Here is a 24,883-nt window from a genome sequence, read left to right as displayed (position 1 = left end):
ACTCTTACCCACATCAACTAAAACACTACATGCTACACTTCGGGGGAGGGGTGGGAAGGAAGGAATAAAAACCGTAACAAAACAAAACAACCAACCAACCCCAACCACCACAAATAAAAAACCCCAACAAAACCAATCAATTCTTTAACAGGCATGCTTCTTTTCTCTTTGCCCTCCTCTCATTAGGATGGGGGGAAAAAAAAAGGCAGAGGAAAGCCAAGGAGAGGCATAAAAACACGGGTACTGCTGTGCATTTATTCCAGCAATAAACTGCTGTCATTTGAGCTTTTTGCATTTTTTTAGTCCAAGAGCACCATATGAAATTTCTATGCTAACTAGTTTTCACACTTCACAAAATAAAGGGAGAAAGTGAAGAAAGTCAGGAGTAGAAAGTGCCCCTCAAAATATGAACACAGGAATGGAGGGAAACTTCCAAGTCCCGCAGAGTAGGAAATCCACACCGTTCTTTACCATCAGGACCAACAGGCCAAAGGACCAGCGCACAGGCAGCAACAGCTTCTTGTCATTTATTGTAAAAAACTTTATTAAACAATAGGAAAGAGAGCCACTCCTTGCTCAACCCACTGCATATTGCCTTATGTGGAAACAAAGGAAAAATGTGACAGAAATGTTATTTACTCATTCCTATCCATGTATCAGATGATCCCGGCTACGCAGGATATGCTCATGGGAAAAATATTGGCAGTATCACAGCATATGGAAGTGGAAATAAAAAACATGCAGGATTTTCAGTTGCAGTTGGGAGGCCTATTTCCTGAAGTCTAAAGATCATGTTGTTTTTATCTGTTTTCCTTTAGCATAATGTACATTATCGGACTTTCATAACTTCAGACACCGGCAAAGAGCCCTGATTTTTTGCCAGTGGTGACATACCCACCTCAAAGATAAATGTGGTAGTCAGAATGTCTGCCTTCTGTTTGCAATTTCCTTTCCATAGGAGCAGGCACGTGATATAGTTCCTGCTAACAGATATTTAAACCTTGACTAGCCCTTTTTCACTTATACCAGCTCGGCCCCACTGGAGGTCCTCAGGACAGCACAAACAATGGAGAACAGACTTCCAACACCACATCACATTCGTTCTGGCCCAACACTGCTTGTCCTAATGCCAAATTATTCATGTTAAACATACTTGGTAAGTCTTCTCATTTTGTCTACAGACAGGAAGATATCAGGTTCTGAATCACACTGTATTATAAAAATTGTAAACCAACACATTCCACAATTTATTTTTTGTGGATTTTCTAGCTTATGGCAAAACTGTGAATTCCCAGTGTTAACATCAACAGAACTCAGTTTAAACAGAGCCTCAAAATAATGAGTGCACAGTACTATTTACTTGGTGCAAGTAGCTTCATTATCAATTGGTGACTTACTTTCAGCTTCATGCTCAAAAGCATTAATCAAAGAAAACTGAAGTTACATGGCACCTTTGAGGCCACCTCAGTTTCAAGTTCAAGGATGAACTTACACATACATAAATGCATTGTTTTACATATGACATGAGCACAGAACTCAAATACTCAGGAAACAGGTCAGCAGAAACATATGGATAATGCTAAATAACAGTACCTAACCTGTTTTCTTTTTCCCAGTGCTGTGCTTGCTGAAAACTGCTAACAGCAACCACAACAGTCTGAGGTGACTCGCACAACTGAGAGTCACTGGTGTAGAGTGCAGTGGAAATTTTGGTCATTCTGAAAGAAGGTACAATGGAGCAATACAGGAAAATCCATACCGAGAGGACAAAGTCAAACGTTTCTTCTCTTGCCCATTATAAAAAGTGGTTTTGGTTACCCATTACCACTGCAAATAAGATTCTCATAGATAAAACTGAATATGTCTCTACCTAAAAAATCTTTGGGAAGGGTCAAAATGCCACAAACCATAACTAAAAAGCTTTCTCTAAGTGTTCTTGCCTTCTGAGTTGCAACAGTCTCCTTAGCTTAAGAAAGACTCTCCTCTTGGTCAATCAGTTCTGTTTTGGAGGCGAACACATCAGCCAGCATGTGTTTTGGGATTTCAGATCCCCGTACTTTTAACGTGTAGCAGGCATTCTCTACTTTTGCAAGACTCTGTTTCAAGGTATACAGCTTCTTAGATACTTCGTAAGGTCCAGTGTTGCCAATGAAAGTGAAACCGTCGTAAATCTGCCGCAAGAAGTGGCTCAGTTCAAAGGGCGTGTCTATGTCACCGTTCCCAACGCTGCTGATGCACAGCCGCATCAGCTCTCCAGTCAGGTCAGCCACTCCCAGCAGGTAATCGACAGGCGTTACCTTCAGGCTCCAAGCGTGTGGTTGTTCATCATGGGAAACGGAGGTCTGAGGACGGAACAGAACAAAGTCCAGTACAGAGAACTAGGAAAAAGCAGTCTGCAATGTTTCAAATACAGACTGACATCTGACATAGCTGGTAGTTAAAAACATTCTGGAAAATTAAGTTGCGTGGCACTCCAGCCGAGCCTGATTCCAGAAGTACTGATGTCTTTCCAGCACACTGAAACGTACGAAAGCATCATTTCCACTTGAGATGCAATTTCCATTCTAGCAAGCATCATCGATGTGCCTTGCTTCTAAATATCTCTATTTCCAAACAGAATTATCATGTCTTTGTACCAGTATTCATTGGCAGTTGCTTTGAGTTATTTTGGCTGATGGAGCTCAGGCTAACAGATTTAAATCTTTCCTAAACTCTCTGTCCAATGCTACTAAGGCAATCAAAGGAAAAAGCAACTGCATCATGAAAACAAATCATAACATTTTGTTATAGGATCTTGAATTTCGAGACATATTTTCTACAAGCTAATAGGTACAGTTCTCTCAGATCCTCTTTGCATCAACTGTACTTATTAAAAGAGTATTAAAAAAATACTTCATGAAGAAAACTCATCACAAAGTTACAAGTTTGCCCCTCGTCTCCAGTCATTTAATTGGCAAAATATTGGTAATGTGAGAGACAACACAGGTTTCTTTCTGTTCCCTTATTCCTATAACAGGCCATCCACCCTAATTCATTTATCAGGTAAATGGTGTGTAGGTAGGGGTTAACAACTTCAATTTGTCAAAGCAAGTGTGCCACAATGGGTTTGCCTCTGGTAACAACAAATAAACTTAAGCTAAAATCTTGGTTTCTTTGCATATATCTTACCAAGAGAATGAAGATTGAGTAAGAAGTGCTTTATAAGTGCTTTATAGCAGAATCTCTTCAACAGAAGCAGACTCACAAATTCATCTGCATCAGTAGTACTGTGCACTACTGCACACTACATGTGCATTTCTACACATTACAACAAAATCCCCTTTTGTTCCCTGTCACCAGGCAAACTGCACCAAGTTTGTGGTCAGTGGCAGTCGTTTGTTCCTATGTAAAAAGTTCTATTTAGGGTAGGGTAGGAGTATGGACAAGACAAGAAATAGCTGATATGATGTTAAGGCTACGGTACAAGCTTGTCCTCTGAGGGGAAGCAATAAGAACAACTCCAGGAAAGCTATAAATGACCAAGCTAAGACACATGCAGCTGCATTTTAACAGAACCTGACTACAGCACCTCCTGTGACTACCTCAGTACCAGCAGTTAAGATTTCATTCATGAATTCTATCTTGCCTTGGATCGATTTGCATTCCTCAACATTTTGCTGTATCATTACAAATCAAGAAGCCTTAAAGGCAGTCCCAGACATTAAAAATCACTCTTCCACATTTGTCTGTTAGTATTTCACTATCTTGGATCTTCCCCCCTACAAGAAAGAGTTCAGTTTGCTCTGAATAAAAAGGATGTGAAATTTATAAACTTGCATCCCACAGGTTTAGTTTACTACTTGTCAGAATAAAAAGCATGTTTTGAACAAGTGTGTATCTAATCCCATTCCACTAACTGGCCTTATTTAATCAGATGCCAAAAATGTGACTAAGCCTACTGCATTGCATTTCCATCCCTGAAAGATATTTGTCACATAAGGAAAGAAAAACTCTTACCATGTTTGTTGTTTCTTCTCTGTCTTCTGCTGTAAATATTAGTTGTTTATTGATCTCTTCAACACTAATCAAAGAGCGTGTTTTGATAAAATACTGAAATGAGACTGCCTCAACATATTCTTGAAGTCCTGCAAAAGTATAAAAAAAAATAAAATAGATGATTCAAACTTTCCAGCAATGATCCATCATCAACATTTATTTTTCAGAAATTTTTCAAGTGAGACTATTTTAAAGTTACTAGCAAGAAGTGAAAATTAAGGTAATCCAGAAATAACATTGGCACATCAGCCAACATAGCACACTTCTAAGTATGAAAACCGGACCAAGAACACAGCAGATAAGTTTTTACTCCAACTGCATTTTTCATTCAAAACCTTCTGTAAGTTTAGTATAAAGCATCATGTTCAGCCTGGAGAAGAGAGGGCTCTGGGGGAACCTAATATCAGCCTTCCAGTACCTGAAGAGGGCCTACGAAAAGGATGAAGATGGACTGTTTACCAAGGCCTGTAGTGATAGCCTTTGGAGCAATGGTTTGAAATTAGAGAAGAGTAGATTTAGATTGGATGTTAGGAACAAGTTATTTACCATGAGGGTGGTGGAACACTGGGACTGGGTGCCCAGGGAACTAGTTGAGTCCCCATCCCTGAAGATATTCAAGGTCAGGCTTGACAAGGTTCTGAGCAACCTGATCTAGTGGAGGATGTCCCTGGTTACTGCAAGGTGGTTGGACAAAATGACCTTTGGAGGAACCTTCCAACCCAAACCATTCTATGTTCCTCCAATAAACAGCAGCTCCTTATAATGTCCCTCAGGGGTCTGTGCTGGGATTAGTACTATACAGTACCTTCATCAGTGACATAGACAGTGGGACTAAGCACATCCTCAGAAAGTTTGCAGACATCAAGCAGACTGGCGCAGTTAACATCTAAGGGACAGGATGCTATCCACAGGGACCTAGGGAAGCTCAAGAAGTAGGCCTCTGTGAACCTCAGGGTATTCAACAAGGCCAAATACAACATCCTACACCTGAGTCAGAACAACACCCACTATTGATCCAGGCTGAGGGATTGCGAGCAGCCCTATGGAAAAAGACTTGGGTGTACTGGTGGCTGAAAAACTGGACATGAGCCAGCAATGTGTGCTTGCAGCCCGGAAGGCAAATCACGTCCTGGACTGTATCAGAAGGAGTGTGGCCAGTAGGTTAAGGGAGGTTAATCTTCCCTTCTACTGTCTCAGAACAAAAAAGACATAGACCTGTTAGAGCAGATCCAGAGGAGAGCTACAAAAGTTATCAGAGGGCTTCTCCCGTGAAGAAAGGCTGAGAGAGTTGGGGTTACTCAGCCCAGAGAAAAAAACCTTACTGCAAAACTTTCAGTACTTAAAGGGGGCCTACACTAAGATGGGGATAATATTTTTTGCAGGGCTTGTTCTGATAGGACAAGGGGTAATGGTTTTAAATCAAAAGAGGGAAGATTTAGACTAGATATATGGGAAACATTTTTTAAAGGGTGATGAGACACTGGCACAGGTTGCCCAGAGAGGCAGTAACATTCAAGGTCAGATTTGATGGGGCTCTGAGCAACCTGATCTAGTTAAAGATGTCCCTGCTCACTGCATGAAGGTTGGATTAGACGACCTTTGAAAAGTCCCTTCCAACCCAAACTTTTTAAATAAACCACTTGTGAGACGGAGAGCACAGGGTACTACTCCATGAGTCCACAAAGACACAGGATGCAATGCAGAGAAAAAGACTGCAGATAAATCAAAGGAAGCCAGCTCAAATACACCTCCTTTGTTCAATCTTACTAGCAACACACTTATTTAAAACTTAATTTCCCACTTCTCTAGTGTTTGGAAATTAGCAAACAGGCTTCTTAAAACATGCAGGTGAGGTGAAATTCACGTTTGGGACAAAGCATCTGTTGTTACTTATCTCTCCAGACCAAGGGGAAAAAAAACCAACTCCAACCAACCAACCCCCCCAAACCAAACAGCTCTCTCCAATAGAGCTTATATTCTAAAAAGGCACGCAGGGGGGCAAAAGGGGTTGGCATGTTGGCTAGGATAACAAATGTAGTTTGCACCACATTTGTTTGCCATCTGCAGCCACCTCCCACAATTACCTCTTCCTACCTACTTAGCAGATGGTGATTTTCTGTGTGCCTTTTAGCTAAGGTGAGATCTAAAAAAGGGCTTCAATGTTCAGATAGCAATTTCACAGGTTCTGTCAGGTTTTCCTCATGTGCAGAGAACAGATTTGGGGAAAGCATGTGGGAAAAGTTCATAAGCAGAAAGCTGAAGCTGGCATTGTCAGTGGAAATGAAACAGACAAAAAACCAAACCTGGAACAGCCTCAGTTGGGTTAAGCTAAAAACATTTTGAAGACAAAAATGAATGCACGTGTATATCTCATCTATGGACAGAGAAACATCAGAAGAGAACATTAAACAAACAGACTGAAATGTAACAGAGATGGCTCTAGCAGAGTCATTCTGAGACATTTTAAAGGGATGGTGCCACTTCAAGAAAGTGGTGACACTACCATATCATACTGCAAGAGGGTCACAATTAGAAAACAGATTTACCAGTCTATAGTGAGAAAATGTGGAGGTACACAAGGGGAGCAGTAATAGATTCCTGATTCCATTAGAATAATCTTAAAATCCTCAACTAATCTCTGAAGAGCCAGGACCTCAGCTTATGGAGGTAGTAACAAATTTAGACTTCATCTGCATCAAAGAAAGAAAGTCTAAATCAAAAAGAAGAGAACATAGATTTGACTAACAGATGAGGGTGGAAATAACCCCAAAACAACTAAAGGTAACCACAAGGGAAAATTCAGCTACAGAAGTCCTTCCACATTACAATCACAAAAGAGGATTGGTGACCTGTGTTTTTTCCTTTTAAATATGTGTTTGCAAGGTGAGTGGAGGCAATTCAGAATGGCTATTCAGCCTGCACCCTTTATGCTTCTCTACAGCATCAATGGGAAAAACAGAATAAACATCCAGCAACCAAATCCGCACTCAGAACTGCTGTTCACAAATTAGAACACACAGAGGGAACTGCAAGGCAAATTAAATGCAATAATGTAAAATCAATGGAGTTTTGTAAAGCATTCTGGGCACAAGCAATAGAAGAACACTAGTTAAAAGCTGCTCAGGATCTTTAAGATCTTCAGAAGTTGCAGAGAGTTAGATTTCATTACTCATTCTTTTCCTGACTTACCCTCTGATAGAATATGACCAATGAGCCATTACAAAATGTTGGCCTTTTCTGTGAGTAAGCTGTAAGATACCAGATACAGCAGCACTCAACATGATAACACCTTTGAGAATCTCTTTCTGCTGTCTATGCAGAAGACTATTACATATGTAAATCAACTTGGCATTATCCCCAGGTTCTCAGAGATTAAATCAGGTCTCAAACGTTTTGGTAAACAAGTTTCCCCAATCAATCATAACTTTCAGTTTCAGCTCACTCGACTTTTCTACTCCTCCACACGCATTTGCCAGGATAAGTGTTTGGCTCCTCTATTAATTCATTTTTATGTATTTTTTATATATGGGTGTATTTTTGCGGTAAGTATACACATAGATAGACATTTCTGCTTCCTCTCACCAGCCCACCCTGGCTGACACGTTCCACTTTTCTCCTCACTCCTGTTTTAACACCACAATGTGAATGTACTCAGCCTGCTTAGTCATTTACTGTCACCTTTTCACAATTAGGGAATCTGGTTCCTGCTACTTACAAGCAAGCCTTAACTAATTTCCTTTAAAGTTGTTATAATAACAAATAGACTGGGAACAAACCCTGGTCCCTGGTAGCAGCTACTTTGAAAGAAGTACTCATATTTGACTTCCATTTTTTTCTTTGTAAACTCGTTCCAGAAGTAGCTACAACATGACACTTCAGTGACCCAAGACCTTGAAATAAGGTGTTTCCATGTGCAGGTAGAAGGATGTTTAAACATGTTATGTTTCAGCTTAATGGTAGGACATCCGCTATTTTCAGCAAATAATCCCCAAGGTGAACAACTCCATCTCATTTCAATACACCAGCCAACAATACCTTTCCCCTTATGCTCTTGTTTTGGATTTATTCCAGAATCGCCTTATTTACGGATTGAGCTGCCAGTAATGGAATAGTTTGTATGACTGCCTCTTATGTAAATTTTTTCCCCTCTAGTACAGGGACCAAAAATCACAGTTAAAATTGCTGTATTATTTCTACCAGCATTATTTTAAAATTACAGATGCAAGGTAACATACTATTTGAGTATTCTGATATTTTGTTACATTTAATCTATGTAAATAATTTGCACTACTGACACAGTGATCTAAGAATTTCTTTCTATATTTTGAAATTTATTTTCTGCATAAGAACTAGAAAGTCACAGTGAGGTATCAGTGAGATATCTTCTGAGCATATATTAAATATGAAGGATATTTTGTGCCCGAAAGCTCGTGCACTTTTGCTAGCTCTACCAGCTGATGTTCAAGACCTTTATGCAATCTCTGAGAATGAACTGTTATGCAGTTTCTCTAAGAAACTTAGCAATAAATCTCATTTCTTAAAAAAAAACCCCAAAACAACAAGTCATTGGAGCACTCAATCCAAGGGTCAAATGAATGCAGGATGGGTAGCAAAAGCTAGTTCTCCTTGAAAAATGAGTCAAGAATAGAAATTCCAGGTTAGGGTAAGAAGCACTTAATTCCATCCATGATGTACACTCACACATGGAAATTTTAACACAGAATGACAGATTGAATGAGAGGTGAAATATTCCCCCTAAAATTTTGTTTACTTAATTTCCTCCTTTAAATAGCTGTTCAAGAGCTAAAAATTGAGTTAAAATGGATTTCACATCTCTCGGTTCTTAAGGTTAGCAATGCCAATGCTATCTGCCATCTTCTTGAGCACACATTATCTCTCCTTATTTCTTCTCAAACTTACATTTCTTTCTATCCTTTTGTCTCCTTTCCTCTTTTTCTTCAGAAAGCAGGTAACAGTGTGTTCTCTTACCTAGCTTCTCCCCTAAACTTCTCTGCAAGAATCACAGACCAATAATAACCACTAGAAGGATAGCAGGAAAATACACAAAACAAGTTTCTTCCAGGATCACTATGATAAGGGTGGGGCACATTATTTATAGGGTGAGTCATGTAAAACTGCCCCCTTGCACATTCATTACAACCATCAGAACAGCAGAGCCACAGCTTTACCTTATCATCATGTTTAAGCTGGCAAGTGGCATTCTTATTAAAAAATAAATTAAAAAATCAAAACAAAACCCTAAAACCCACAGAACCCCCCCCACAACCTGGGGGTGGGGAGGGGGGGGAAGTCATATTCTTGTGGAAGTCTCAAACAGAGAAAATCCAGAGTTAAACTGGAGAGCCCATAAGGTCTGAGAATATGAGGAAGATGCTAGACTTAACTCATTTCTACAAGCAGATTGTTCCACGAAGGGAAGAATGGTGAAATAAGCAAATTACCCAGTTGCATCCACCACAACAAGTATGAGCCACAAATTTAAAAGTATTAATACACACATGAAATCATTTTGCTTCAAGGTCAGCATCCTGTAAGATGAAACTGACAAATCACACCTCACTCTTTTCCAATGAAGTTCTCTCCAGACTTGGCAAGATCTAGTTCCACCCACAAATGATAAAAAGAAGTACTGAAACTGAGGCTGTGAAGCAGTCCAATTGTTTTGTTGATTGTGAACATGAAGTCAAAGGTTCATTTTATAACAATCCACTGAAAGAGCATAAAGCCAGCCATCTTCAGAGACAGACATGCTCTGGACATCCTGTTGTGAAAACAGCATTAAACAATAATTCCACTCAGGAGTGGATTTTCTAAAATGGGACTAACTAACAAATACAAATAAAAGCACTAGAACAAATATCCATAAAAGGCTACAAATTTGGGGGGGCAGGAGGGAATCAAATATTTCTATTTGCTGCATAATGCTTCAAAAGCTGAGTCATTATGTCAGGGCTACAAGTAGTCTGAATTTTGAAGGAAACTGGAGAAGAAGAAAAATGAAGCTGTCATAGAATCTTGTAATGGTTTGGGTTGGAAAGGACCTTAAAGATCATCTAGTTCTCATCTCTCTGCCATGAGCAGGAACACCACCTATTATAGCAAGCTGCTCAAGGCTTGATCCAACCTGGCTTTATTGTGTTAGGTGCTCTTCCTTCATTGATCCTTCTTTTGATCAAGTCACATAAACGAACTACTCAATTTTATCAATCCTTTTTTGAAATTCATTTAGTAATCAGTACAAACCCAGATACAGTTGTCAGAGAAAAATACTTTCAATAGCCTTGAACTGATTTCTAATGAAATGTAACCAAAGAGCATATATTACATCTAAACACTAGTTTACTATTATAGCACTAATTACATGGATGCAAATTTCTCACATTAAGACCTGAATGCTTTATTGATTAATCAAGTGCCACTTGACATATCTAAGACAACCAAGAAGTTCTGTTTCCTCCTAACTGCATGTGTTGAAGTCATGCATTTGAGATACTTAAGTGTTAATATGGTTTTCACTTTGCTTAAAGTTGAATACACACCAGCTGTAAGGAAAAGGGAAAAACAGACTAATGTTTGGATTACAACAACTACACAAACAAATAAAGGTTCCCTCTTTAAAAGGTACATGTGCCTGTGAGAATTCTATTATTCCCTAAAGAAGCACAAAAGTCCTGCAGATAATATTCCAATCTCTCATTGCACAGAACAGTTTAATCAACCCTTTTTGTAATTGTTTTTGAAAACATACATATGACAAATGCTATTTTTTTTGCAGTTTCATCATAGATGAGAAATTCACAAGCTTTCATTCTGCTCCTACTTGAAGACTTGGATGTACCATGATTACTTTTGTAAACAAGTGTTTGGTTCTGAAGGGTTTCTGTGACGAGTAGACTTTCTGATCACTTTAACTACCTCTAATTGCCTTAATAATTGATACAGAATTTTAAAAATCCTTCAGTTAGATGGCAAATTTTAGCCTACTAATAGCCTTGAGGTTCAAGATACCAAAGAAAGCAAGCTCTGACTCAAACAGGACGTTCAATGATCAAAGGAAGAGCACCTAACACAACACAGCTCCTTGAGTTCAAATTTCATTGAAAGTTCTCAAGATGGTATTTCAATGCAACAGCCTCAACACAATTAGCATATCAGAAACAACAATGGTGGCCATTTATCCTCATAAATATAGATCTAGTGAGATGGTTTAAAAAAAGGTACATCACCACTCACCAACTCCTGTTTCTCACCACATGACTACAAACCAAAAAAATCTACTCATTATGCTAGCTATGAAACTGAAAAGACAACATCCCTACTTTCAGACTGTTGTGTAGGAAACGTAAGTCTTAAGGTAGAACTAGGAAAGCACAGTCTTTCTTTGGTTCGATCCATAGCACACATCTTCAAAAGATCATATATAGCTTTTCTTACAGACTTATGCTCCCCTCAATGGCTCCTGCTGAATGCATGGCTTATGCTGAACTCAATGGCTCATTCAGGACCAGCTGATAATCAATGCTCACACTGTGAATCCCCTGTTTGGTCATGTCTGAATTTGCATTAAATTTCCCAGGTTTGTTTTAAGTTTTTGTGTATGGATGTACAAACCCAGCAGCAGAAACTAAAAAGTGAATGGCTTTGCAGTTGCTGATTTTTCACTTTGCCAGGAACAATTTAGAAAAAAAGGCGTGAATCTGAAAATCAAAGGCAGTAAAATGCAACAAGTTGAAGGTATCAAGTTTCAAATAAGCAATTTGCAGGGTGAGGAAAACCAGCTTGATAAAGTTTGTTTGGCACCAAACTTGCTGATGTGAGAACAGAGAAACAGAGAAAGTAACAAAACAGAGAAGCACAGAAATTAACAAACTTAGTTCCGATAAATATTAGCTAATTCATTGCAAATTCTGATAATTTTCCAGTATAATCAGGAAACTTGTTTCCATTCTGGCATTTTACCTCTCACCCACAATAGCAAAGAGATTAACCTAAATTCTTCAGTTACATCCTGTTCCTGTGTTATTATGTTTTCCCACCATCTTGCACAAACCTGGATGTTTCCTTCATGGACAGCTTTCCTTTCAAGTTCTAAGTTTATTCAAGCCTTCTCCTGGGTGGAACATTTACAATCCATGATACCTTACCCAGGCAGTGAAAAGCTTTCCATTTGTATTACCAAATGGGGAGATTAAATACATCATCTACTTTTATTATAGGTTTAAATATATCATCTACCTTTATTATAGGTTTTAAGCTTTCTTAAGAATAAAAGGTGTCCTACTTCTACTGTTCCTGATACACAGTATAGTTCTTTACTTTGACATGTTTTCAGAAATGCATAGGTGTCTACAAATACAAAGGAGTGCAGCTTGAGCATGAGACTTTCTTCTCATATAAAAACCAAAACCAACCAAACCAATAAAACAGGTACCACAGAAATATTTACATAGAATCATAGACTTGTTTTGGTTTTCAAAGACCTCCAACATCGAGTCCAACTGTCAACCTAACACCACCACAGTGTTCTAATCCAAATCCTTCATACAATACCCCAATCCCCCCAATATTACTTATATAATCAATAATCTAAATCTAAGCTCCTTGAATAGACCTCAGTCATCTCAACAGCATTTCTTACAGCACCATGTCTGGTGGTCCTATACAACGCTGTTAAAAACTGCATTCCAGAACCATAGAGTGTTTCCTTTTCATCCACACAGGCTTAACTTTGCCTAATCCAGCAATAGTTTGTTGCAGTATGATTGCACATCTAAAGTGACTCTTAATGGCATAAGGCAGAAGACAGAAACAAGCTCCACTGTATTATTTTCTCAAAACACAACTAGTGCCCACACAAGATAAATTATGTGTTAGACTGCGTCAATGCTGAACTTTTACACAGAATTCCCCACAGCAGCAACAGTCACTGAGCAATAGTTTTGACAAGGTGCTGACATTTTACAGCCTCACCATCTAATCCTATTGAGAGCAAGTGCAGACATGATAAAGAGCTAATGAGTTTCTCTGAGCACACCACTCCATGTACCACTGCTGCTAGCACAGGCACACAGAGTAAACAGAAAGGTCAATCAACAACACTCTAGTTGCAGCAATTATCATCACCCTACAGCACACTACTGAAGGAGCCACAGAAGAATTATGGGCTCCATATTTTGATTTCCGTATGCCTGTCAGTTGTGAAGACAATACCACACTTACACTTGTGCTTCAAACCATCTAATGACCTCATTATAAAAAGCATCAACATGTAGTTAGAACGATTACTCCAAGAGCTTTTTCGGTCAAGCTGCCCTATAGAAAATATTTAACCACCTCAAAAGCCTTCCAATTCTCTCCCACATCTTTATTAAGGGACAAAAAAAAAACAAAGAAAAAAAAAAGTGACTCTTCAAATAGGTAGAAATTTCATTTTACAGAATCAAGTTCAAAGGTACTCTGTTCAATCCCACACAATGCCAAGCTATGACACAACTGCTACCTTCCCTCTCCATTACCTAAGTTTTGCATTTATGAGATTTAGAGCATCCTTAGAATAATTCCAAAAATGCTAAAATGTTGCATAGCAGCCTCCTTCTTGTCTTTCAGACTCATACAAGTCTTTCCTGTTTACTATTGATATTTTCCTTAGTATTAGAGGTGTGTATGTGTATATATAAACACCCAAACGTGCAGATATAAAATCCTTCAAAGATTCTTCCACCCCTTCATAAAATCACACAATCTTTTTCAGCCTGTTTCTCGCACAGCGTCTCACAACAATTTTAAAGACATAGTACACATTTCCTCTCAGGATACAGAAGATATACAGTGCAATATGGGGCAAAGGAGCGGGAATTCTATACTACAAATAGTAAAGCTTTAAAAATATCAACAAAGCAGAACATGCTAACATAACAAATTAAGAGCTGTACATTAAAAAAAGACTTCATTATTTCAGTATCTCTTTGTTTGCTTGTTTAATCATCCCCTGGGACAATCTGTACTGTTAAGAAACGTGTAGAAATTAGTCATCAGTTTTTGTTGTTGTTCAATTAGTGCTATACTCAGTGTTTGAGCTCATGCAAGTGTCCTTTGGGGAAACCTCTTGCGTGCCATTAGCACTATTCTTAATGAGGGAAAGCATGAAACTCCTTTAGTGCTCTGCCAGAATTGTTTTATCTTCAAGTCAAAAGAACAACTGCTTGGAGTAACCCCAAAAAAAGCATTTAACAATTACAAATGGCAAACAATATTCCCAAGCATTATACTGATAGCACTTTTCTATTTATAGGCTAACAGTTATTATACTGAATAAAATATGTATTAGACAGCTTTATTATGTGGATACTTATGACTGCCCAGTTAAGTCTGCTACATGATATCCACTGTAAGTCCAGGTTTGATCACTTTTACTCTTTCTGTGGGAGGCAGGGTGGGGAACAGGAGGATGTTTCATGTTTGGTTTCAAGACAAAGGAGAATATTTTTAGGAAGTTTGAGGTTAATTGGACATGCTGCTTTTGAGATATGGGACATAGGCGTTTCTTTATTATTTTTGAAGGGAAAAAATGCAGATTAATGTCAATGGTTTTGTTCATAAAAAGCTTTTTAACTAGTTTTCCAGAATTTCTGTAAGATACAAAATCAGAATTGAAAACTAGGTGAAAGGAAGGTCAAGAATTATGGCTCTAGTAAATACATAAAGACAAAAGACCTAGCACTTTTCCTAGCTATATTTATTTTCCAAAAGGCATTCAAGCTTTTTCCACTGTGGGAAAAAAAAAAAAAAGTAAAGTAACAATTAAAGAACACTAAACTTTAAAATAAAAGCAAAAGCATCATTCTTAACTCTCATCACTGTTTCTCTACCAATTACGATTCTTCATAAGCAGTAGGAGACAAGGAAATAAAGCATTCCTGCTCACAGCTGCTTTTTATCTGATTGTCCCCTAGCCTTCAGTATGATCAAGATCTACAAGTTTTTTAAGCCTGCATGTCCCTCATTTTCCCAATGACTAACTGGATAGGGAAGGATTTAATGAATAAGGTAACAATGAAGCTCTGTTTAAACAAGTTCACATTTCATACTTGTCATACACTTACTGCCTAAAATCATACCCTGTCTTCTCAGTGACAGGCTTATTCTAATACATGCTCTTACAAAACATGCATAATAGACATCAGCGGACACAATGTCCCCTCACAGAGGAGCATCATGTAGAAGAGCTAGAATCTAAGTAAATGCTGTGGGTGACATACAGAAATTAAATGAAGGCAGCTTATTTCAGTTAATTTTGTATGTCTTCCTAATGAGGCAAGAACTACTCAATTACAGAAACAATAGGGACATCTCAGGCCCAGGCAATATTATACAAACAATGAGATTTCCACAGACTTGCCACTTACATGTGTCACCTGAAAAGAGGAAAAAGGGTAAAGGGTATATAGCCATTCTGAGTTCTAACAGTTCCATCCACAGAAAAGCAAAGCTTAGGCATTTTTTGCAGAGACTGCATGCCTGAATGCTGGGAAGATGGACAGCAGAGTCTGCTTCTCCTCCTCATTACTTATGTACTAATACCTCTTCACCCCCCTTTCTTTTTACCTAAAGAGCTCACAGGATTCACTCTCATAAGCTGTCTCAAGAAAATCCTTCAATTCTATGACAATCTCACTCCAAGTCCCATACACATACTGTTGCATATGTAGCTGTGTGCAGTTCTAGGCCTCACAATTTAAAAACGACGTGAAGGTCCTTGACTGCAACCAGAAGGGCAACAAACCAGTAAAAGGCCTGGAAAGAATGTCCTGTGAAGTCAAGACTTCAAGGCCACTCTTTTCAGCAGTTCCCAGTTATATGGCAAAGGGCAATGGGCACAAACTAAAACACAGTTAAGTTCCACCTGTTTTCCTAATGTAAGGAATAACATCTTTGAGGATGATGGAGCACCGGAACTACCTAGAAACATTGCAGAGTCTCCTTCTCTGGAGATTTTTGAAACCCACCTGGGCATGTTCCTGTGCACACAACTCCAGATGAACCTGCTTTAGCAGGGGGGTTGGGACTAGGGGATCCCAAGAAGTGCCTTTCAGCCCCAGCCATTCTCTGATTCTGTGACAAGCTAAGGACTTTGGGTTTCTCAAGTGTGGAGAGGAGGAAGCTGAGGGGCAACCTCACTGCTCTATAGCTTCCTGAGAAGAGGAAAGGGTAGTTTCTGAGCTCTTTTCCTTGGTATCCAATAACAAGATGCACGGGAAAGGTTCAAATCTGCTCCAGAGGAGAGGTAGTTATGTCCCAAGATTGCCTGTGTTTAAGAGGCACTTGAATAATCACCTTAACAACATGCTTTAACTTTCAGTTAGCCCTGTATTGGTCAGGTAGTTGGACTGTTGTAGGTCCCTTCCAACCGAAATAGCCCATTGTATAATAAAAGCTTTGTGGCTGTGGATGTATTGAGTCATCATACACATGCAGCAGACCTCTAACTTCCTCAACTAGAGGTCTATAGCAATTTGGCCTGCTCTACAATGGACAAATACATCTTAGTCATTTTACGAGGCTGAGATTTAAAACACAGGGGAAATGTTCTAGAAACACTGAATTGTTTCCGATAGCGTATTTTCAGTTCTTTTCTAAAGAGTTTTTTCAGGTCCAGTTTGATGTTAACAGATATCTTCATGCAAGTCAGGAACTGATTACACATGAGAACCAGTGTAGCTGACTGTGGTATTTAGCGAACACACAAAGCAAACCCGAACAAATTTTTTTCATTCGTTTCTGTATTTTCAGGTTGCTATGGCTATCCTAAGCTTACATATCTTTCATATTAAAAAAAAATAATCAAAAAGCTAACTTTTCAAGTTGGAAAAAATATGCATTTTTTAAAAAACAAAACCCAACAACTGATGTGTTTTTTCACTCAGAGGAAAGAATCTAGAAGTAGAAACCTAGAAACAGGTTTGCTTACTTGCTTTTATAAGACAGGGATACACACAAACTATTCTCTTCATTCACAGCATGAAGAGAAAGAACTGCTGCATAAAGAGCAACTGAGCTTGGTGCAAAATTGCATAGGTTACCTATTTTTAAATAGTTTACCTGGAGATATAGCTCTGTGAAACTGATACATGTCTTCTCCAACTAGCTCTTGTGCAACCTGCTTAATTTTCCGTCGGACAGCATCTAGTTTAACTTCAGATTCATTTAGTATTTCTTCCCCATTGGGAGCACTGCAATCATAGAACAGAAACTGAAAAAACCAGCTTTTAGAACCTAAGGAAACAATTTTTTTTTTAAATACACATTTTGCTAACCAATACTTTTTCAATGGTTTCAGGAAAAAAGCAAAGCTAATAATGGAATGAAAAACAGTTTAATTTTCATTGACACCTACTGCAGATTCTGAAATTCTATAGATTTTAACCATAAAAATAATCAGTCAAACAGTTCTGGCAACATGATGTTTATCCCAGGCTAGAATGTTAATTATTCTTCAAGTAAGAACAATGAGAAATACATACAAAGGCTTTGCAAAAGAATTCCAGAAAATTAGCAGTATTGGCAGAAGTCCTTCAGACTCTCAAAGACAGAAATTTACAAACTAAAAGAAAATGCCTTTTGCAATATATTGCAAAATACAATACATGACCTACGTCTATGTATGATTCTTTTCTAGGAAGTAATTATGGGCTATACTATTCAGGAACAGCTGAAATATCCAATTCTCAACCACAATATATATTTGGCATTTAGAAGTTCATCTAATGTTCTTTAAACTCCTCCCTCCTTCATTCCCAAATAATCTACATGGTATACTAATTTACAGTCTATTAAATGAACTACCGGTAGACTGCACTCAAGAAAACATTTAAAAGCAAACAGATTTCTGAAAGTAGAAACACTAACAGTGAAAAGCAAAGGAGAAGGAAATAGAGCATGGAAAGCTTCCACTCTGACAAACAGGAATGTCTTACAAAACAGGAATCTAAAGCTCAGACTGAAAAGAATTTTTTTTGTTGTTGTACTTTCCTCTACCAGTTCCCAGCTACCTATTCCTTGTAGTGGGAGTCAAGGCTATAGTGGTTACTAGAATAATCACAGTGCCTGATTGCAGGAAAAGACAAAGTTAAAAAGAGGGCAACCCTATTTATATCTATTAGTACTATGATAACTATACATAGTTACAACATCTGAAATGCATTGATAGGTAACCAAAAACAAATTAAGAATAAAGTTAACAGAAAGATGTTATAACTTTAATATATAAGACCAATATCTGACACATACAGTAAGTATTATATACAACAGGCTACGCAAAGCTTCAAATTTTCCTATTCTTCTTCTAGTTTATCTGTGACTTCCAAAAGTTGCTTGGCAAACTCCTAAGAAGACAAAACACGTAGAAGCTCTGAATTTCACACAAAAACCTCTTAGGTTGCAGAATGTACTGAATTAAAAAGAACATGAGTAACCTCCTCTTCGTATTCATGACCTGGGTTGGGAAAAACCAAAATAGTGAAGTAACTGCAGAAGCAACTAATCAGAATGAAAGGTACATGATCTTCTCTCTCAGCCTGCTGAAAGCTGGAAAGGAGAAAAGCAGGAATGCTGGAAAGCATCCAGCTGCTATTATAGTCTAATACTCTGATTTTGTTTAATGCACCACTAAAACCAACTGAGAAACCTGAACTAGCATCTTTTAATTCTCTAATTGGCACATGCATTCATTAGCTCACATATACCCTAAAGGATGTTTATGGGAAGTTAATTAAATTCCTTTCAGCAGAATATTGCAGCTGTTAATCACAAATACACAAAACACCAACGCAGTTTCTAGGTTTCCATGAACATTTTCATGCTCAATATGACTCACCTGGTAAACCTGTGGAGCAGAAATATTGTTCTTTTGCTTTCAATAGTTATATCGCGGCTGAGCTTCACAAGCCGTTCGTATTTGTCATGCCTGGTGTCAAGCTCCAGCTGAAAGGCTGCACAGTAACAAGCATGGTTATCACATGTACACAGCACAGCAGAAGAGCAGACAGGCTGTGCTACAGAACCTGCTTATCGACCCCAGCCCCTTTTCCCAAGGTGGTCAGCAAAGCCACAACAGAGGTCATCACTGCCCACCACCTCCCAGAGCTGCAAAACTCATCACTAATACTACTGCTGTTTGTAAGTCAGATTTACATATACATCAGCCCTGATGACGCTTTAAAGTAGCCCAAACAATTTCAAGGTAAAATGTATTTTCTGACTACTAACATCTATTCTACAATACTGCTGTTTAGGAAACAGACTTTAAGTTTCACCCAAATTCAGCAATAAAAAAAACCAAAACCCAAAACAAACAACTGCAATCATTAGTAAATATAATTTGCCAGTCTCCAAAACAAATAAACAAACAAAAAAAGGCATTTCACAAAGGCACATGTTGTTAAAACTTCACCATGCAGTAAAATGAAAAGTTGCATTTCACATCCTAACCAGACTTGTCCAAAAGTCAAGTATTTTAATATCCTTAAGAACTAGAAGTACAAAAGCAAAGTGAGATCAATTACTTAAAATAAGATTTCTAACTTACTGCTGTAAATTCTAACTACAATGAATAGAGAAGAGAGGATGTGCTTCCAGTTTTCACAGACAAACATTATGAATATTTCAGATACCATTAACAATTTATAGACCATTATTCCACTCAAATTATTCATGATATTTATAAGATATCTAACACACTTCCTATGTTCCAGCTGAGGTGTAAAGTGAAAATAAACCAAGAAACTACATTTTTGAAGGTCTGACAACTGAGTATATTTTAGAAAAGCACAACAGTCTGCTAGCAAGCCAAATTCAGATGAAACTACAAAAATAACTCCCTGCTTTGATAAAAACTTCATTGCTCTTGTTTTGTTCCATTCTCCCTGATCTTCTTCTGAAACTCTAATTCACAAACGCTCCTACTCATCTTTTCAATCTTTCACATCAGTTTGGTATGTCTCTTCCAGATTCTGAGAGTCCACCATTGAATTATCACCAGATCAGTAACAGGAACTTGAGGTACTTCATAGGATATCATGTATGACATTCCCAAAGACCATTTACAAGTATCATCTACCAGGAAATTCATTATTTTGAAGATCTACAATATAAGCAATGCCCCAAATTTCTTCTGGACTACTGTGGCTTTTAGAGGAAACCTACCATAGTGTTGCCTAAAATTGCAAAGGATTAGAACTTGGGATATTCTCTAGGCTAACATATCAAGACCATACAGTCATGTCCACACATTCTGCTTTAATTTTTAACCTGTCACCAAAAGCAAAGACTCAGACTATTGATTGTGGTGGTGCAAAACTAAATCCTTAAAAAGCACACTTCATAAACCTTAACTTACAAGCCAAGATAATATCCACTCTCTGTATCACAGAGTTGTCATATAAAAATGTATTAAGAAAAAACATATTTTTTAAATTCTTATTACAAAAAACAGTTATTAATTTTCCATAAATTTGTGGTTCCAACAGATAACTGTCAACTTGAGTAGGACATTTTTCCAAAGAGATTAAAAGAAGCAAAATGTGTACAACCACTTAATTTCATACGTTAAATTTTTAGATGCAGGCGACACACAGAGGAATAATGCACGGCTTGCATTCAGCTTACACAGCTTGGTTAATTATAAGCCATCTGGAGCACACCTTTTCTTAATGCTTGTGCCTGACACGGAGACAAAGACCACCAGTGTCTCTGCCCAGAGCTTACAATCACTAATGCAATACAAACAATGGAGCTTTGAAAAGATGAATAAACCCTGACCCTTGCATCCTTTCTGAAATTAACCAAATACTGCTGATTGGATCTCATAAGAAAGGAGGGAAACAAGTGCTGGTTTGAATTTGGATTAATGGCAACCTTATGATAAACTGATACACCTAAGGAAGTACTATAATAGCCATCCAGCTCTTGCTTCTTCACTCTCCTTAGCTTCATAAAAAAAATAGGTGGGATGGAAAAAATTTTAAACCAAGAATCAAGAAGTTCCCATATCACATCTCCCTTGTTCTTCTAGCAGGCCTTCTCATTTCTGAAGCTGAAATTTCCTTTGTTAGTGCTTGTCTAATGAGCAAGTTCAATTAAATTTACTGGAGTTCAAATTTGGTTTTGTGCAGAATCACATAAAAAAAGCTTGGTATGAGGGAAGTTTACACCTGCTTATTTAGAGCAACTGAAATACATGCTATTTTTTAAAAGACACTCAACTTGAAATAATTGTCTACCTACAGGTCTATATTAGTTAGCCAAACTCTTATTTTGAATAAGTGCCTGTGTAAACAAATACCCATATCTATAGTAAAGTCATCTGTGCACCAGCACTAAGGTCAACAGCTAAGAGCCTTCTCTGTCTCCCCAAAGGTAGCTATCTCCTCCTTTTGTCTCCACAGCTCCTATTTTGCATTACAGCACTGCAGATTTTATAGCTTTCTGCCATCAAGGGACCTGGTCACCTTTTGCCTGGCTGGACACTTACACAGCATGCTTAGTATCAGGTTCAGCAGAAGCTGGATGGGGAGTGGGAACAGCAGGCAGGACAAAGAAAGGAGCAAGTAATGCATCTGGTGGAGCTATGTGAAATCCCACTCTCAGGACATTATTCCACAAAAATCAAAACACTAAGCTCTTAATGCATGAAGCATGAGTCCAATAGGTTTCAAGCTTCTCCCACAGAAAAAGATGGTTTATTCCATCACTAAATATTAGTCATTTCCTAGTAATTTCTACACCACAAATGCTTACTTACATTTAAAAGACATCATCAAAGCTGAAGATGGATTAACATTCTCCTTTTCCTCTCTCCTTTGACCATGTGGAAAATGGTCATGCTTTCGTTTTCTGAACCCACCAGATCCTATTAATAGAAGATAAACACCAAAAAAAAAAAATTAAATTCCACATTAAGAAGTAGTTTTGCCAGAGCATAACCACCAGCAGAATGCTGGCTTCAGAGCATTAATAACTGTAGCCATACTTTAAAGTACAAATCAGGTAATTGGATGAAGCTTTTTACCAACATCATGTTAGCTTGCTACTTTTCCCACCACATTCCTAGTGAAAATTAGGGGGGGGGGGGGTGGAAAAATCTACCAACTTCAATGCATGAGTGTGGTAGGATCCTAAATCCTTGGTGTTTTTTTTCTTGGTCAGGTTTTCACATCTTTTAATGCTTCTTTTCTGTAAATGAATGGCTGCATAGGAATCCTTGTACAAGCAAGAGCCTACTGGATTAGGCCCTCCTTCCCCACCAGCTTTTTTTTTTTTTATTTTAAAGAGTTTGTCAGGAGTCATTAAAACTACAAGTTCTTCATTACCATTCTTCTGTCAACGTTCTTCAGTGATCAGAAAAGGCAAGGCATAACTTAAGCACTGATTACCACTATGTAGGTGGGCAGATTTAGCTCCTGCAGTGTAGCATCCTAAGGTCCTTTCACTCTGCCCCTTAACCACTTTCTTCTCTTTTCACCTCAACATAGCTGTTCCCCTCAACTGGCCTTATATGCCTTTTCCTTAGCCTCCCCTTTCAGACCTTCACCCAGAACTCATCTCTTTTGGACTGTATTTTACCAGTGATTTACATTTGGTATAGCTTCTTCCTTTTGTCCTTCCTTCATCTAGGACTGACTCATTGTGTCATACATGATTTAATCGTTTCTCCTCTCTTGCTACCTCCTTTGTGACAGCTGTACTCTTTGTGTTCCTAAACAAGACCAAAATTTGGCAAACTCTTACATACAAGCATACTTTTATTAATATATGGCATTCTTTCAGTTTCCTTAAAAGAACAAAAGGAAGCTACTTAGAAGCCACAGACGAACACTGGATTTTAAAATGTTTCCGTTTAATTGTTTATTATTCCAAACCAAAACCAGAAGTGGGTGTAGTGACTTTCTAAAAGAGGAAACCAAAAATCATTTTTTTCCTTCTTTCCTATTAGGACACAGGTTTGGAGTTCTGTTTTCACTGTAGTAGTTGAAAACATCACAAGCATAACCCCTGAAATTGTGCAGAGAATTAAACTCTCGGCAGCATTCCAAAATTAGGGAACATCATCATGACCTACAGGAGAAAAACAGGCCATTCTAAAGGGTATGGGGACAAGAGAAACACAGAAAAGTTGTTCCACTAGATAACCAACAACTTGACTATCATAAAACCACAGACTGCTCTTACAGCAAATTGGCTTTAAACCACCAGCAATAAATCACACACACACGCAAAACTTTAAGAAATCCAGTTTGTTGCAGAGCCTACTTGCCTACTTTCCAGCTAAAGGGAAGTCTCTGCAACTACCTAGCTTAAACCAACACAGAGACCACAAAGTGCTTGCTGTGCTACTGAAAGTTAGTTACCGCTGTATGTGCTTTACAGGGCTGACACACTCTGCTTTTGGCAAATGCAGCTGCTCTTTTACCACCACAAGGTTTGTCTGTGAAGCCCAAGGGAGAAGGCAGTAGCACCTCTGGAGAAACTGTCTCTCTCGGTATAAGGCCAGAGTTTGGTGAGGCACTTGAAAGAAATCACCGGTTCACGACAGAGCCTCACGTGTCGGCACCCTCCTAGCTGCTAGGCCTCCCCTCCGCTTTCATCAACTCCTTTCATCAGACGTTCTTCACGCCTGTGTCTCCTGCCGGCTCAGGGACTTGAATGGGACCCCGGGGGGCCTGTACAGCCGTAGGCCTCGGCCGGCAGCAGGCGGCGCATCGGCCGCACAGCCCCGAGAGGCGCCCGCCCACACTTCAGCGCGCCAGGTGGCGACGGGCGGCCCTGCTCCGGCGGGGAGGCGGCCCCAAGCCTCAGGAGGCCGCAGTCACACCATTCAGTGGTGGGCCACCGGCTCTAATCTGCTGTAAAGCCGGGGTGAGGGGGAAGGAAGAACTAGAACACGCGCGCCGCCACTATCACCTTCCTTGCCGCTCATCTCGGTGCCACGGCCGAGCCAGGCCGCGTCCCAGGGCAACCCGTTTTCACCCGCGCGCCGCCAGGGCCCCACCACGCCACCCGCAGGCCTCACACCGACGGCGCCGCGATCGGGGCGCCCGCCCAGGTGCCTGACGGCAAGACACCGCGCGCGCGGAGACTGCCGGCCTGTCGCCCGCGGCGCGGGAGGCACGATATGGAGCTACGGCGGAGCGGTGGATGATATCTGGCCTTGCTGCCGAGAAGTCGGGGTAGGACTGAGAGGTGTGCCGTGCTTCCGAGCAGGCGACACTGTGGTGGCAGCTAGTCTGCGGCCTCGCCATGGGGCCTCCCGTGCCCGCGGCTCGACGGGAGCTGTAGTGCTGAGGCGGTACTGTCAGATAGATGTAGGGTGGTAGAGCCGCGGTCGGCGAGGAAGCTTCGGTGTTACGTGCCTGCTGTCCCCGCTGACAGCCAGCGTATTTCCCCATCACCCGCCCGATCGGATGAGCAGAGGAAGCGATGGTGCTTTCCTTACACGCACGTCAACAGATGCTGATGACATTTAAAGGTCCCTTCTAACCCAAAACATTCTATATCACAGGATAACATCTCAGACTAACCAGGACCTTGTGTCATGTTGCTCCCCCCAGTGCCGAGCGGGGAGGGGGCGGCACAGCACCCAGCTATGAGGTGTACCAAGTGAAGGAGACCAGAGAGGATGCTGACAGTGAGGCAGGACCTGGAAATTGGAGACACTAACTTTACACCGATAAGATCTGATATTGATGCTGCCTGATGGAAAAGAAATCTGAGAAGCAGCAGCTGTAGCTACTGCCGCAGGTGAAGCAGTGCCCAGAGCAGATGAATAAAGGTC

General features: G+C 39.5%; 1 protein-coding gene across 1 annotated transcript; it reads right to left on the bottom strand.

The window, feature by feature from the left end:
* Nucleotides 1-511: 511 nt before the first annotated feature.
* Nucleotides 512-24,138, bottom strand: TSNAX (translin associated factor X). Its single transcript, XM_068154272.1, has 6 exons — nucleotides 24,013-24,138; nucleotides 21,854-21,961; nucleotides 18,929-19,043; nucleotides 17,155-17,285; nucleotides 3,997-4,124; nucleotides 512-2,342 (listed from the first exon to the last, which is right to left on the bottom strand). The coding sequence occupies exons 1-6, from the start codon at nucleotides 24,026-24,028 to the stop codon at nucleotides 1,968-1,970; spliced, it is 873 nt and encodes a 290-aa protein (XP_068010373.1). The 5' UTR covers nucleotides 24,029-24,138; the 3' UTR covers nucleotides 512-1,967.
* Nucleotides 24,139-24,883: the final 745 nt, after the last annotated feature.

This window comes from Melanerpes formicivorus, unplaced genomic scaffold (assembly GCF_026170545.1).
Source record: "Melanerpes formicivorus ecotype bairdi unplaced genomic scaffold, bMelFor1.0.p_v2 SCAF_2, whole genome shotgun sequence".
NCBI classification, from domain to species: Eukaryota; Metazoa; Chordata; class Aves; order Piciformes; family Picidae; genus Melanerpes; species Melanerpes formicivorus.
The sequence above is the reverse complement of the archived record's forward strand: the minus strand, read 5'-3'. Positions and strand labels throughout refer to the sequence as shown.

What these genes read in the sequence shown, in the direction of transcription:
- TSNAX (XM_068154272.1), bottom strand. An exon ending in TTTGATGATGTCTTTTAAAT is followed by an intron (nt 19,044 to 21,853) that starts GTAAGTAAGCAT and finishes GTTACTGTGCAG; the next exon opens with CCTTTCAGCTGGAGCTTGAC. An exon ending in TCACAGAGCTATATCTCCAG is followed by an intron (nt 4,125 to 17,154) that starts GTAAACTATTTA and finishes ATACTTTTGCAG; the next exon opens with GACTTCAAGAATATGTTGAG.